The sequence below is a fragment of the Mauremys reevesii genome, linkage group 9, assembly GCF_016161935.1.
Source record: "Mauremys reevesii isolate NIE-2019 linkage group 9, ASM1616193v1, whole genome shotgun sequence".
In the NCBI taxonomy this organism is placed as follows: domain Eukaryota; kingdom Metazoa; phylum Chordata; order Testudines; family Geoemydidae; genus Mauremys; species Mauremys reevesii.
Window position 1 is genome coordinate 83184228 of NC_052631.1, and position 15456 is coordinate 83199683.

Below are 15456 nucleotides of genomic sequence, written 5' to 3' on the forward strand. Positions count from 1 at the left end.
CCTGATGGACATTCCTCTGCATTATAATGAGGATTTAATCAAATTTAGATTGTATTTTGCAGCCTCTCAGGAAGCAATACCTTTGGGTGTTTGTAAGTTATTAGATGACACAAATATTGTGAATACTTTTCATTATCGTTCAAGAACAGAATCATTTGTTGATAGTTGCTTTTTTTTTTTAATTGGTCAACGGTGTAACAATGCAATGAGTCTGTACTTAGACTGTGTGGGTATGCGTGTCAGTATTGTGTTAGGTCACAACTGTCCTTTTTGAAATTTTAACGTGAATTTAGTGATGGTGATGGACTGTCAACCCTAGAGTCAAAAAAGGCCTACATGCATCCCTACTGTGCTGCTGTGCCCAGCCCAGGGAGTGATGGTGCACCGCGGGCTCCAGCATACATTAGGGCAGCCTTAACGTGTTCCATTGCTACAAAGGTCTGTGTGTGGGTGATAAGCCAGCCCAGATGTGGGAATACACTAGCCACTACCCTCTCCTGTCCCTGCAACACCTTTTGCACTGGAGCCTCCTGGAAGAGAAAAGAGTACAGAGCTGGCTATTCTGGGTCTGCTCCCTATATGCAGGGAATTCAGGGTCTTGCAGCATCTTTCAGTCACAGCATGGCCCTGAGTTCCCCCTAGAGTAGGTTTTAAGATCCAAGAGTATGATGGTGACAGAAAACTAATGTAGCAGAATGGAAAATCAGGCCTCGGGTCTCCAGACTCCCAACCCTATTCTCAGTGCACTACGGCCAGGTTGTCAAAAGAGCTCCGGTTCCCATTTTCAAAAGAGCTCAGCATTCTGAGTGCATATTGGAGGCTAAACTCTTGAAATCTGGTCTTGGTTCACAGTGGTCTAGGGAAATAGGCACGGGAGTCAAGTGACTTAGGAAGCTTCAGTTCCTCCATTTGTAAAATGAGGCTGCTGCTAATTACTCACTAAATAAAACTTGTATTGAATTGCTATGTGAGGGCCAAGTAGTATTGCTTCGTAAACTATTATAGTCACTTCCAGAGGTGGGAATAGAACCCAGGAGGATCAGCTGATTCCTAGTCCTGTGAATAAGCATCAGACCATGTAGCTTTTGGGGCATGGGGCCTCTTGCCACAGTTTCCGGTTTCTAAGAGTGAGAATCTGAAAGCAAGTTCTCAAACATCCAAATAATGACAAATATGGCACAAGACATTTCATTTAAAAATTGCTCCAATTTCACAGAAGTTTTGTGGGAACAGGCCACATTTATTGGAGAGGGGGAGTGGAATTCTGATGTAAGATATTGATCAAATAATAATTCAATTCTAAATGAGTGACTAAGCCAAAGTCTGACTATATTAAAAAAAACTTGATTTGAGCAACCCTTGTGATCAACCGGTAAAGCTGTCTTCTTGTGTCTGTCTTTCATTGGAAGCTACTAATTAAAGGATTAAGGGGCCTTTTGTTGTCATTAGCTATTGAAAGCATATGTAGATGAGTAATATACAAATAAGGCAATATATGCCAAACCACTAGGAGGCCAAAAGAGTGTCACCACAGGGAAAAGGCCAAATAAGTTAGCAATGTGACAAGGGATGATGTATATAAGCAAAAATGCTGATAGAAGAACATATACCTATTTAGAAGTCCTAAAGGAAGGCACGACAACTGATTCCAGTACATAATAGCAGAAACATTGTGATGGTCTTGTGATAGAAATGCCAGCTACTCTGACAAAAGTGTTTCTTGTTCCCTTTCTCCATTTATCCTGCTCTCTCACTTAGGCAAATTTCATGGAAGGTTGTTTAAGATCAATATACAGCAAATCTGTCAAGGTATATTTATAAACTTAAAAACAAATTTGTCACCTGTGTTACTATACCTCAACTATTCAGCTCAGAAACACAGAACTGTAAGAGACAGATCCTCTGTAGAGGAAAATTGGTGAAACAATCGACAATCTGGCCTGTGGTTATTTTTCATCATTAATACATCATTTCACTCAGGTTGGATCCTCAAACTAGACCAGTCAATTTCTGTTTCTAATCAGTTTTGCTTTCAGATTCTTATGCACTATCACAATACTCTTGAGTTTCTAACCATTGTAGTTTCCAAAACCATGCAGAACTCCCTCTCCAGAACTTTTTTGTTGAAATTTTAAAAGATATATCATGAAACATTTTTATTCTCAGTAAGTTTTGAAAACCCAACAACCTTCCCCAATTCATTTTTATAAAAATCTTAAATTTTAGAATTAAATTATTGAAACAGTTCTTTTAAACTGTGCAGTAAAAGCCTGAGACTTCCTAATCTTCTCTTTATCCAATGTTATACATTGTCAAAATGGCATTTCGCTGAGTGAAACCATATTGAAAGGAATCACACTATTTAAGATTGTATAATTCAGAGTAAGAATTATTTTTCAAGAGGATCTTTATTATGTTTGTGTACAATGGGCTTACATTTTGTTAGGGTAACATGGTTTTAATTAAACTTTCCTTGGGAAAACAATGGCTTAAATTAAGGGGGGAAATGTTTGCAAAACTCTAAGTATAGTAAAATCCAAAACTTTTTTCAAAAGTTCTAGATGTTTCACAAAACACCCCTAGGGTGGTCCCATCCCAAGTTCTACATGTGTGCATGTTGTGGGGAGATTGTGTTATTTATTTCTGGACCAACTTTAATCGATATTTATTTACTAGTTTATGTTGCTTTTGGCTATGGCTTTAAATATGTGTTTTTACTTCTTTTGTTTGGCACTCACACACATTCAGGCAGGGAGCATCCTAAAAAACATATTTTGCATTTCTAGCATGTCTTCTACATGAGGATGACAATGTGCTTTTAAAACTTTAATTAACCCTTGCAGATTTTACAGTAGGAGAGACAGAGGAACAGAGAGATGAGACAATCTGCTCAAGGTAACACAAGTCAGTGGCCAGGCTTGGAGTGGCCAGACCTGTCTCCTATTCTTGTGTTTCAACTACAAGACTATTCTGTCTTCCCTGAAAATGTATTGATAACAACTGTTAATTTAGATAATGTATATCCTCAGTTGTAGCAAACAGTCTCTGGACTGGTACATTCAGATGAGCCATTTCTGGGAAAAGAAGCTAAATAAAAGAGAAAATATACTTGTAGCAGGCTTTAGCTGATGCTGTGACAAGACTCGCTGTTGGCAGTTTTTGTATAACTCCTCTGACTCTGAATACATTTTAAACAACAATAGATTGCTCTTTATAGCGTTGTTTGACTTTCTTTGTTCTTTGTAGTAGACCTGCAGCCCAAAGGCCAGTTCTCACACCATGCAGAGCTTCTGCACTAAACAAAAATGGCATTTGTGTGATCTTTCTGCTCATTGTAGCTTAAAATTAGCATAATTGTGAAATGTACAAAAATATTCTTGCATTATATAAGAAAATGTAACAATAGAACAGTATCAAACAACTGTGTGAAACAACCCTTCCATTGTCTGGTCAGCCTTTCACTTTGACTCATGAGCAATATATTTTTTGTTTTTGATTCGGGGGAGGGGTAAAAGTAGGGTGTATGACCTAGCAGTTACATCAGGAGATGCTCTTTCAGAGGACTGTCCTTTTTATTCCATGTTTTACCTAGCATGTGGGAGTTCTGATTCTGATGGACGTCTCCAGGTGGTACCATACTAAAAATAAATATTTGTAAGGATTTTGTACTATTTTGGTGTGGGAGAGAGGGAACTAATTAAAAAAAATCTAGTTAAAGGTTCTGCTAATCTCATTATTTGTGGATTTCCGGTTCCTAGTTTAGTTGCTTCACTCTCTATGGGAATATTTAAAATAGTACTTAGCCTTCTTTATGTCTGTATTATTTTTTGAAATAACTGAATGCTCTCCCGTGAGAGCAAGTACTAAATGACATGGAAAATGCAATCTGTAGGAGGGAAAATAGCTGCAAGCAAACAACCCAAACAGAGCTGAAGCCTGTGGGCCTCATAAAAAAGATTGTGCCTTGGAAGCTAAACTGTCCTCCTATCCGTAGAGGTGTTTCCATAAGGTCAGAGCTGAGACACAGGTAAGGGGCAGTCTGTATTGTCACTTCCCATGCTGTACTTGTTCTGCAACTAGACATAGGGCTTCAATCTTTGGTATTATTAATCAGCACCTTTCAACCGAACTACACATGTAGCTAATAAAAAGTTATCAGATTATTTCTGAGTTTGATAAACCATTCTACATAAAACTTAACTGTCCAGATAAACTCAGGCAACCTTTCTATTAATCTGCATATTTATGTATTTTAAAACAAAAATAATAATTTGTTCCTGGTATGCAATGTGCCATCAGGCAAAGCTGTAATAGCATTCACTGATTTTTCCCATTGATGTACAATGACCATTGTGATCACTGGCAGAACTATGCACTAAAATAATCCATTTTGTGGTTCTGCTTAGATAGATAAACATGCTGCAGAAGGGCATAAAATTACTTAATGCAACACCACTGTCAGGCTTCTTTATCAAATCAAATCTATCTCTAAAATCCAATTTGTTGGTGGTCTGGTCTCTTGTCCAGAATACAGAAAAAAAATCCGAATAAAGAATTTCCATAAGGTCCTTTATGTCCCCTCTTAGTTTCATGATGAAAAATGTCCACCCCATGAGGTGTGGATATGTAGGCCTGTCCTTATAATTGTGCATAGCTGTAAACTCGCAGTCGCTCTCTACATTTGTTCAATGCACAGCTCAATAGGTTGATCCTGAAGGGGGCCTCTGGCCACTACGCCAGAACAATTAATAAATATTAACACTTCACTCTTCTGGAGTACTTTCTGCCCATGGATCTCAAAGTGCTTCACAAAGATTAATAATAGCTCACATCACCTTGTGAGGCAGGTATCTGTGAGGCAGGTAGTTTTTACAGATGGGGAAACTGAGGCACAGCAGGGCTAAGTGACTGGGCCACTAAAGAGCGGTAACGGGGCGCTTCCCATGGGCAAGGAAGGCGCGCTAACCGGTGGGTGCAGCCCGGACCTCAGCAGCAGGGCCAGGAGCAAAGCCGGGGTCTCCTGACTCCCGGCCCTGTGCCTTGGCCCCAGGCCGCTCCTGCGGCGGTTCCGCTGCTGGCTCGGCGGGACCCCGGGGACAGGAGCACTGCAGGGAGGCGGTGGGCTGGTCCCACGCGCCAAGCGGAGCGGTGACCTCCAGGCGGGGGGCGGCGGCCGGAAGGGACCGGAGGGGGGCGGCCCTTCCTGGCAGGGCAGCGGGGGTACCCGGCGCCATTTCGCTGCCGCACCGGCAGCGCCCGGACCCCTTTGGCTGTTGCGCCACCTGCGGCTCGGGCTGCCGCTGTCAGTTGGGTGGCTGGCTCCCAACATGGCGTCGGCGGCCGCGGGGGCGGCTGCAGGGTCCGGGTCCGGGTCCGGGTCGGGCGGATGGAAATACTGATGACGGTCCGGAGACTCGCCTCCATCTGTACCATGGTGAGTGCGGGGCCGGGGCGGCGGCTGCGTGTGGTGTGGGGGCCCCCGGAGACTCCGCTCCCCAGGTGGCAGGAGACTCGAGTCCGCCAGGCCCCCCCCCCCGGCCTGGGGCGGTGGGTCCTTCCTCCCATAGCCGCCACCTCCCTGGGGGGCTAAGAGATCCCTTCCCCAGGGCCCTTCCGTCTGGAGCCTCCACCTCCCGAAGGGCTGCCCTTCCCCCAGGGTCCCCGCCTGGAGGGGTGGGGCCCTTCCCCCCCCCCCCCGGAGCCGCCACCTCCCTGGGGGGCATGAGATCCCTTCCCTTCATCCCCAGGCTACCGACTGGCTAATGGGGGCCCTTCCTCCTGGAGCCTCCACTTCTCTGGGGTCCAAGAGATTCGCCTCCCCTCCCCTTTCCCGAAGGGCTGTCCTTCCCCCAGGGCCCCCCTTACTCTGGAGCCTCCAGTTCCCTGGGAGCCAAGAGACACCCCCCCCCCCTTTCCCCAGTGCTCACTCCTGGAGAGTGTGCCCTGTCCTTTTCTCATGGAAGATCTGCCCTCCCACCCTCGCAGGGATCTGGACACCCCCATATATGCACTCTCCCTGGTATTAGGAACATTTCCCTTATCGCAAGAGCTAGTTGATCCCCTTTCCATCAGAGTAGATATCAAGAATTAAAACATTTTATTAAAATAATCCCCTTCCTCCCTCAACCCTCCCAACACTGTACAGAGCGTTGTATGGTTACTATTATTTATTTAGGTTGTGAGTGTGCTCACAGTGTGCTTTCTAACCACACTAGGAGGTGCAGTTCCTGCCTTCAAGAGTGTGCATTTAAAAAAAAACAACTTTATAATGCAAAATACAGGGATGACATGTTTATAAACACACCCTTATGAAACAAGGGGTGTGTAACAGGAAACTATGGAGAAGGAAAGCTTCTGTGGCATTACATGATGGCTGCAATGAAAAATACTTAGGACAGGAAAGGCTGTACAGGTCTTCCTTTTCCTGCCCAAAGAGATTTCCCCAAATATAGGCCCAGAATCATGCCAGTACAGCCCTGCTCCCATGTAGAGACCACTGAAGTCAGTGAAACTTGGTCCAGGAATGGAGCCAAATCTGAACAGTAGTTTTGTTCCACAATTCGAGAAACATGCCTCCTTTAAACAACCAGTTTGTCATTCCTTTGAGTAGTTGCTTAGGCCCTGATCCCATATGAACCTTTTAAAGTGTTTAAAAGTGAGGAGGGATGGACTAAGAAAACTGGAGAATGTCAAACTTCACACTTGCATTTGCAATCATTAGTCCCAAGAGGGAAGCTCCCATAAGCTAGTATAATTGCTTTAAATAAATTTGTAAACCTTCACTTGGGTTAATATGTTGAATAAGAGTAGCATGAGTTTCATATTATTATTACTATAGGATTCATCAGACTGTACAGTAATTAAGGATTTTACATTTATGCAGCGCCTTTAACAAACTAAAACTAGTACATGAATCATGCACCAGTTAATTTATCACTAAAAACAGTTGCCTTTGCTGAAAAATATTGCACCTGTAACACAATAGCACACAATAACTCTGCAACATTTAAGAACTCTTCTTCATGCAGAAAAATCTTTTATCCAATTGAAATTGCTGCTGGAATTTAGATTGGTAGGATGTAATTATATGAATTGAAATTTGACCAGGGCGTTCAAGCTCAATGATCTTGTTCTTCATATAGTTCCATGGGATCTTCATAACCACAAGTGGTCAGAACCTCAATTTTACATTGCAGCCAAATGACAATAAGTTTAGCAGCATAGTGATCCTGGTGTGTCAATTTAGTATTTTTTGAGGTGGTCTTCTGAAGCACTGACTACCCAATTTACTTAACTTGAGATCTGCCTGGATCATACTGTGTGGTATGGTTGCAGGTTTATAGTGCTAAGAGCCTGGTTTAATGAAAAGTATAAATATAATTAAGTAATCTCTGCTATTAGGTTTTCTAGAACAAACCTCCCAACTACAGGTTTTGAAAACTCCTCACAAGCCCATTTAAAAGTGCACACGTGCATGCATGCACTTATGTTTCCCCACTGTAAACACAACTGAAAATAAGGCCATGGGAAGTAGTTGGACAGTTGCTTTGATGCAGGGTTTGATGCAGAATTCCCTGCCCATCTTGCATGTGCTTGACTCAGCCCCAGCTAGTACTCTGGACAAATTCCCCAGCTCAACAAGCTGAGCATCAGAGTAAGAGAATTAGGAGGGCAAATGTAAGGCTGAGTGTTTCCTGTGATCATGCAGCCAACTTCAAGTCATGCTTCCAATATTCAGTGGTTTGTTCTTGGTAACTACGGACACAAGCATGCATTTTTGGATTGCTTCAACTCCTGTCCTGATTTTGCTTTTGGTTGGTGCAGTAGATGAGTGACTATCAGATGCCCATGTTATATCAGTATTCATCTTGAAGTACAACTTTTCGCAAGAGTAGGTAATTAACCTTTGTGTCCTCAGCAAATTCCAACTTTAGGGCGGTAGAATGCTGTTTGAATGCTCATTTTTGTTTGAGGCGGAGAAGTTATTTTTCACTTCTACAAAAAACTGTTGTGCAGTGCTATTGGTGCAGACTGCTTTTCTTCACCCTAGAGAGGACTGCTTGCTTAAAGATCCCGAATTTAAGCACAGCATAAAATATTATGGCATTTTTCATGATAAACATTGGTACAGAAATGTAAAGTTATTTGATTTACCTTGGCTGAGTTTATTATCTAGTTCACCAATAGTTTTATTTTCAGCTAATACAGAAACATTAGTACAGTATGCCCGTTGCAGTGATTTTATTTAACTCAAACCAATATACTGAAGTTTACACCTTTGATGATTAAGTTAAAAAAAATTATTTACTTATTCCCATAATACAAGAACTAGGGGTCACCAAATGAAATTAATAGGCAGCAGGTTTAAAACAAATACAAGGAAGTTCTTCTTCACGCAGCGCAGTCAACTTGTGGAACTCCTTACCTGACGAGGTTGTGAAGGCTAGGACTATAACAATGTTTAAAAGAGGACTTGATAAATTCATGGTGGTTAAGTCCATAAATGGCTATTAGCTAGGATGGGTAAGAATGGTGTCCCTAGCCTCTGTTCGTCAGAGGATGGAGATGGATGGCAGGAGAGAGATCACTTGATCATTGCCTGTTAGGTTCACTCCCTCTGGGGCACCTGGCATTGGCCACTGTCGGTAGACAGATACTGGGCTAGATGGACCTTTGGTCTGACCCAGTACGGCCGTTCTTATGTTCTACCATAATGTGAAAATGACTCTGAATAAACCATTTAATTACCTAAACAAGGTATGTTTGGGAATTAATTTTTTTTTAGGATTCTAATGATATGACACATGTAAAAGTGTTTTACATCTTCAAAGTTGTGAGGTAATCCTCACAACACTTCTGTGGTGTTATCTATGTTTTATAGACTGGGACACTAAAGCATGAGGAAGTTATGACTTGCTCAAAGTCACACAAATGAGTCTGTGGTAGAACAGGACGCATAGCTCCCAGATTGGAACTCCTGACTTCCAGTCTCATTCTTATGGACCATACAACCTCTTTAAAATAAACAAACAGAAGATTAAAATTGATCATTTAAATTCTTTGTCTGTACTGTTGAGTTTAAATCCTAACCAAACCACCCTCCTTAAAGTGATCACAAACTTTTTGTAGTGTGGATCATATCTCAAGTGTCTCATGGACACCCACCTTCCTCTGTGTGATCACCCTCCTTCCCATTCACAATTGCAGAACATCCTGTGGCAATTAGAGTAAGTTCAGACATTAGAAACGGATGTAAGGAAAATATTTAATGTATTGTAACAGCCTTTGATTGTGATTCATTAGCTGGAAAGTAGAGCCAGCACCATGTGACTAGCCATATCCCCACAAACCATTAGCAAGTTCTTGGTGGACTGTCAGTGGCCCATAGGTAAGGCTGTGTTTTAGTCATGGGTATTTTTTAGGAAAAGTCATGGACAGGTTACAGGCAGTAAACAAAAATTCACGGCCCGTGACCTGCCCATGACTTTTACTATATACTCCTAACTAAAAGTTGGGCTGGGGGTGCTCTGGGGGGGCACTGTGGGTACTCTGGGGGGTGGCCTGGGACCCTCACTGGTGCTGGGGGGGAGGCATGCAGTGGCGTGCAGCTTGGGACCCCTGCTGGTGTGTGGAGGGGAGGGTTGGCGGGGCTAGCAGGCTCCCTACCCAGCTCCGACTGGCATGTCCCTGCAGCTCCTAGGAGGAGGGGCGGACAGGGGGGCTTCGCGTGCTGCTCCCGCCACAAGTGCTGGCTCCGCAGCTCCCATTGGCCAGGAACTGCAGGCAGTGATCATGGGCAGCGCACAGAGCCCCCTGGCCCGTCTGCCTAGGAGCTGCAGCGACATGCCAGTGGGAGCCGGGGGGGCCCCCCAGGTAAGTGCTGCTTTGCACCCCAACCCCCTGCCGCAGCCCTGAGCCCCCTCCCACACCCAAAATGCTGCTGCTGCTGGCCCAGGAGCTGCCCAGCTCAGGCAGCCCCTGAGCTAGCCACACCAGCCGCTGCAGAAATCCCAGATCTCCGTGACAGACACGCAGCTGTACCCACAGGCCATAGCCGGAATCTATGCTAGGCCTGCTTGACTTTAAATCCCTTCCTACCAACAGATGTCTTTGTCACATATTCCATGAGGTTCATTTTTCTTTTTGTAAATGGCTGTGATGCTTATTAGGAGAATGTATTGGAGAGGATATTGGTGACATTTCCTTACATCCCCTTATGCCCCTTGGACAAACACACGGATCTTGTGCTGAAGTTATTTAAAATCTCATACCTGAGCAAGTATGGTCCCAGTTGTCTCTGCACCTAACTCTAAAGTTGTGTTAAATCAGATACTACAGCCTTCAAGAAAAGGAAATGAGATATTACAGGACCTTCATTAGCCCTGGCAGAACAGCCAGTCTGTAAAGCTTCCTCCCTCTGCTAGTCATAAAACTGAGGCTTAACACAGAAACCTTTGAGTCAGAAGTCAGCTTGTTATATTGCTTTATCTGTAGCTTTTGCACTGACAGGGCTGCAGCAGAACACTTGTGTAGCAATGAGTGATGAAACAGGGATCTGATCTTTTCCTATCTCAGATTCCTGTGATGTGTCTTAACAAGGAGTTAACAGCAATGTTGGTGTATCACAGTAAGTTAATTAAGGCCACTTCCCACTAGAGCTTCATCTAATTGCTCTGCAAAGCTTGCAAGGCACACCTGGAGAACCCTAATTCAGCATACTCATTAATGGTAGCCCTATTTTTGTCTCCCAGATCAGTACAGCATGGGCCTACTTATTATCTTTAGTACTGGTGCCAGAGAGGACTGAATACCAAGCATAGAAAACAACTTGCAAGAAATGAAATTAGTATTTTTACTATTCATTTTGTGCAGTTCACTTGCAAATAAACATGTCAGTTGCCATATGAGCCACACACATAATCCATATCAGTGAAACTTTTGAAAACTCTTATTGCATTTTCACGGACACATGTTTTTAAAACTTCGTTGTACTGGTAACTTTCTGGGGAAGGTAACATCTATGGATAAAATAGTAAATAATGAGGGGAAATAGTTCAACTTTTAACTCAGACTTTTGTTTCCAATTGTGTGACTTGTCTTACTTAAAATTCAGTTAAAGGAAACAAAAAGTTACTCCCCACTCTAAGATCAGAGTTTGGCTAGTTAACACTAACAAATATTACTCTTTTTAGAAAAAAATGTAACTGTATGTAACCCTTGGCAAATCATATAGTATGTCCTTTCTGGGAGATTTATACAACTGCCATTAGTTCTTGAATTTAAAGCCAGGCTTGGCAATAGCCTTTTCTTTGTGGAAGTTCCTGTTCCGAGGTGTAAAAAAACACCCAAACACTAGGTGGTTTAACAAGTTATTGAGATGACTAAGGTCTTTTAGTACACACCTTTCTTAGGGGAGACTCTAGCCTTCTCTGTAGTCCAGGAGTGTGGTTTTACTTTGCAGTTGGTGGTGCTGTCTAATTTGGCTCTGAACATTTGATGTCTCTCCCTCTAGTGGCTAGCCCAAAAAGATGGATAAGGAACCAACTATTGTCACCAATTGGGGAGAACTTCTTTAACTCAAGTGGGTAGAAGTTTGCAGTTTTGGAGCTGGGGTTTTAGTCCCAGCTCCAAAGGGATGTATATGATTTATCTAGTAATTGCCTCTTGGCAACACATAGATCTATTACAGTGGGTGAAATTTGGGGAGCCCGTATAAGGGATATGCATGCGCTCTCCACATTGTGCATCCCTCCCTGCATGCTTCTGTGCAGTGGAGATTTGGAAGTGAGGCCAGTGGGATATGATTCATGGATCCACTGGTGCTGGGGCAAGGATAGAAACTCCCTTCAGTTGCCTAAGTTGGTGTGGTGGAGTCCTCTGATATGACAAGAGGCTGTCATGAGAGAAGGTCGAGACATCACCTTGTACCAGTGCTAATACTTTTCCTATTTCCATTAGCAAGGATTGGGCTGAGCTTCTCAACAGGCCTCTGGACGATTTTGGTGGCCCATCACCAGTCGTTTGAATTGGTCTGTGGCTAATAGATATCTGGTAAATTATTCAAGATCACCTGAGTCTCTGTACTTGGATCATTATGTTAAATTTAACATGCTTTCCATGCTTTCACATAAAAGCATCATTTGTTCCTTTTGGATTTATAAAGTGAAGCCATAAGGTTTTCTGGGTATATGAAAAATAAAAATATGCTTATCTTCTTGGCCAATGTCAAACTAAATACGTTAAGATAGAGACACTTACTCTGATTTTGTGTTTTAGAAAGTCAGATCGTTGCTTATCATGCTCCCTTTGCTGTGAAGCACAGAAGCTAGCAACTGTGGTTGAACTTAAATAGGAGGGAGAGCAGCAGCTGTTACTTTCTCTTTCTTGCCTCCAGACATCTAAGAAGTCCCAGGGGAGTTGTAGAGCTCAGGATAGGAACTGAGAAAAACAATGGAGTTGAGTAGCTGTTCTCTCTAGCATGCTTGCCTGAGGGGGAGCGGGGTATTTCTAATTGTAGATAGTGCTGTTGCACCATCCCTTTCAGGTGGTGGGGTTTTGAAGCACTTGTCAATTAGGGCTGGCAATGTGGATCCTGAGGGAGCCTTGGAAGCTATACTGTATCCCTTGGTCTCCACACGGATGCTTCTGGAATGTGTGGAATCTTGATATACCCATTATTCTCAAGCTATCCACTGGTTTAAGGGTCCAAACCCTTGGTTGTTTCATGGAGTAGAACACTGTAACCGTCACCTAATGGAACCATGGGAAACGTGGGTAAACCCACACTGGGGTAGCATATAAGTCTGTTGTTCAAAACATTCACTGAGTAGTATATTAGAACCTTTTTGACATTGTGCTATGAGATTCTGACAGCTTAAACAGTGGGTTGTAATTAGGGAGATCCATTAAAATAGCAAAATGTACATGAGGTGATTCAAGTGGTGTTCTGTATTACTGCATCTTCCTTACCTGTTCTACTTACAAGTGTGGAAGTTAGAGTAATCGCGATGTAGGAAACATAGCGTACAGGTATACCTGTCCTCTCCTCCTTGCACACCATGTGCATCCCCTCATCTGCAAAACCAGACTGTTTTAGTCTGTAATCTTTCAAATGTCCATCTGAGAGAGCTCTGACCTTGTGGTCAGGATAATGGGCTGCACTGTAGACAATCATTTTGTGTTGTCCTCAGTGCCCCTCTTGTCTGTATGTTCAACTTCCTGCCCAATGATTTATCCACTTAACTCATCATGTATCAAGATGTGAATGCCCCCATTCTGATCCCCGAATAGATTCTGTTACTGGATTTCAATATTCCTACTTCTCTGTACCAGCATGTAAATGTTTAATTGCTGAAATTGCATCCCATTCACAAATTCATAATATTAGGCTTCGCCTTTCATCAATAGCTGCTTCCGTATTTTCCTAGTGTTGATCCGTTGTTATTTGGCACTGATATGTGAAGATCGGGCAAAATTTTTAATTCATTTTCAGTTTGCAAAATAGATGCTAGTAATAATGGACTGGGTGTGCCCTTGGGCCCTTTCAAACGGGCAGCTGTACTAGCAGGTTACGTGCCTGCTCTTAGGGCATGGCTACACTTGCAGATGTAGAGCGTTTTGTAGAGCTCAGTAGGGAAAGTGCTGCAGTCTGTCCACACTGACAGCTTCCAGCTCACTGGCGTGGCCACATTAGCAGCTCTTGCAATGGCCAGAGACAGCAGTGCATTGTGGTAGTTAACCCAGTATGCAAGTGGCTGAAACGTGCTTTTCAAATGAGGGGAATGGGGTCGAGTGTGACAGGGAGTGTGTTGTGTGTATGTGGGGGAAGAGAAAGTGGGGTTTTGGGGGGCTGAGAACATGTCAGCATGCTGTCTTTTCAGTTCAGACAGCAGCAGACACACACACACACACCCGCCTTTCTCTCATACACAGCATTCCACACTAATGGTTGCTTTGTGTCAGAGCAGATAAGCAGCTGGCTGTCAAATGGGGCTTTCAATAGGCATATCCAAAACAATGACAAGAGTAGCCACTTGACTTAAGGGATTATGGGATGTTTCCGGAGGCTGATCAGAGCTCAGTAATGCAACACCTCATTCACACTGATGCTAGGGTGCTCCAGCGGGGGCGCATCAAACATTATTCTACTCACCAAGGTGGAGTACCAGGAGTTCTAGCCGCAGAGTCAGAGCGCTCTACGTGCCTTGCCAGTGTGGACGGGTAGTGAGCTAGTGCACCCAGGGCTCCTTTAATGCACTGTAACTCGCAAGTGTAGCCAAGCCCTTAGTTGTATGCCTGACAGGTTGTAGCTTAGAAGGCTTCCTACCTCATAGGGAGGGGTCAGATAGGAAAAACCCTGGCTCAGGGAAGGACCTGGGAGTGGACTGTCTACACCTTACAGGCAGAAGGACTGAGAGAGGGTCTGATGGTTCTCGGGGTTGCCAGGGCTGTGTATCACCTTGTTACTTCTTGCCTCCAGCAGGAGGGTTGTTTTTCTTGTGGCAACTGGGTGGCAGCTGCTTGACACTGCCAGCCCTTCAGCCACTCAAGCACTCTCCTCTGGGCTTATGCCAGCCCTTTCTTTGCCTTGCAGTAGGTGCATCCCAACCCCCAAATCTCTTTGAATTGTTCCCCTGTGATATCCAGCTCCTGGAACTGGCTACTCACAGAAATTCTGGATCCTCTGCACCCAAGGGTGCTCTGCACACCAGTTTTACCTTAAACCACTGCTCCTGTAAACAACACAATACTTGTGAACACTTTAATAATGAAACACAGTGGGTTTATTTAAGAATTAATAAAGATTTAACTAGAAACAAGTGGAGAAAACAGGTTGTTACAATGTAAAACCAAATCTTAAATGAGAACCTTAGTCTACACTTATCAGTAGTTACTGTTCCTATCTAATAAAGTAGATTTTTCCCCAAAGTTCAATCCGTTGCAGAGCTGGCTGGTTTCTCAATAACCAGGATCCAAACAGCCATGAAAGCACCCCCCCTCTGCCAGGGGTTTTCCTTAGTGAATGGATCTATAGTTCATTTCCCTACACTCTGTCACTCTGAAAATGGTCTTTTGTCTTTATTCATAGCCAGAGCGATCTCCTGCTTGCTGTAATGTTCCTTTTCACTTTCAGGGGGCTCTGATAGTTTTTTGTTGTCTCTGACCGTTTTCCATTGAGTGTTCTGGGATGTGGCCTGGGACTACAGAACCTTGCATTACCTCGCCAGCTGACTAGCAAGAGGTGATGACTCACTTTTGTTTGAATGGGTAATTACCGAGACGAATGGCCTCCTGGTAACTAATTTCTACTATAAGTTCATAAAGCATTCCTTAAATATTGCCCATACATATATCTTGCAGAGATTGAGTCTTGACAAGTTACAAGCTTTCTGTAGATACCATGTACTCTTTATGGATAAATATTGTGTAAGACCTGCCTTTTGGTGTAGTAAGTTT

General features: G+C 43.5%; 1 protein-coding gene across 4 annotated transcripts in view; it reads left to right on the plus strand.

Annotated features, from left to right (window-relative positions):
* The first annotated feature begins 5259 nt into the window (after positions 1-5259).
* The window catches only part of LOC120372656 (ubiquitin carboxyl-terminal hydrolase 12-like), a 50420-nt gene continuing 40223 nt past the window's right edge, over positions 5260-15456 (plus strand). For 2 of the 4 annotated variants that reach the window (XM_039489955.1, XM_039489954.1), the window contains exon 1: positions 5263-5434. In XM_039489955.1, the coding sequence (XP_039345889.1) occupies positions 5387-5434 (48 nt within the window). In that variant the 5' untranslated portion in view covers positions 5263-5386. Of the gene's footprint in view, positions 5435-15456 lie in introns of all 4 variants that reach the window. The other 2 variants (XM_039489957.1, XM_039489956.1) reach the window with 2 other exon arrangements.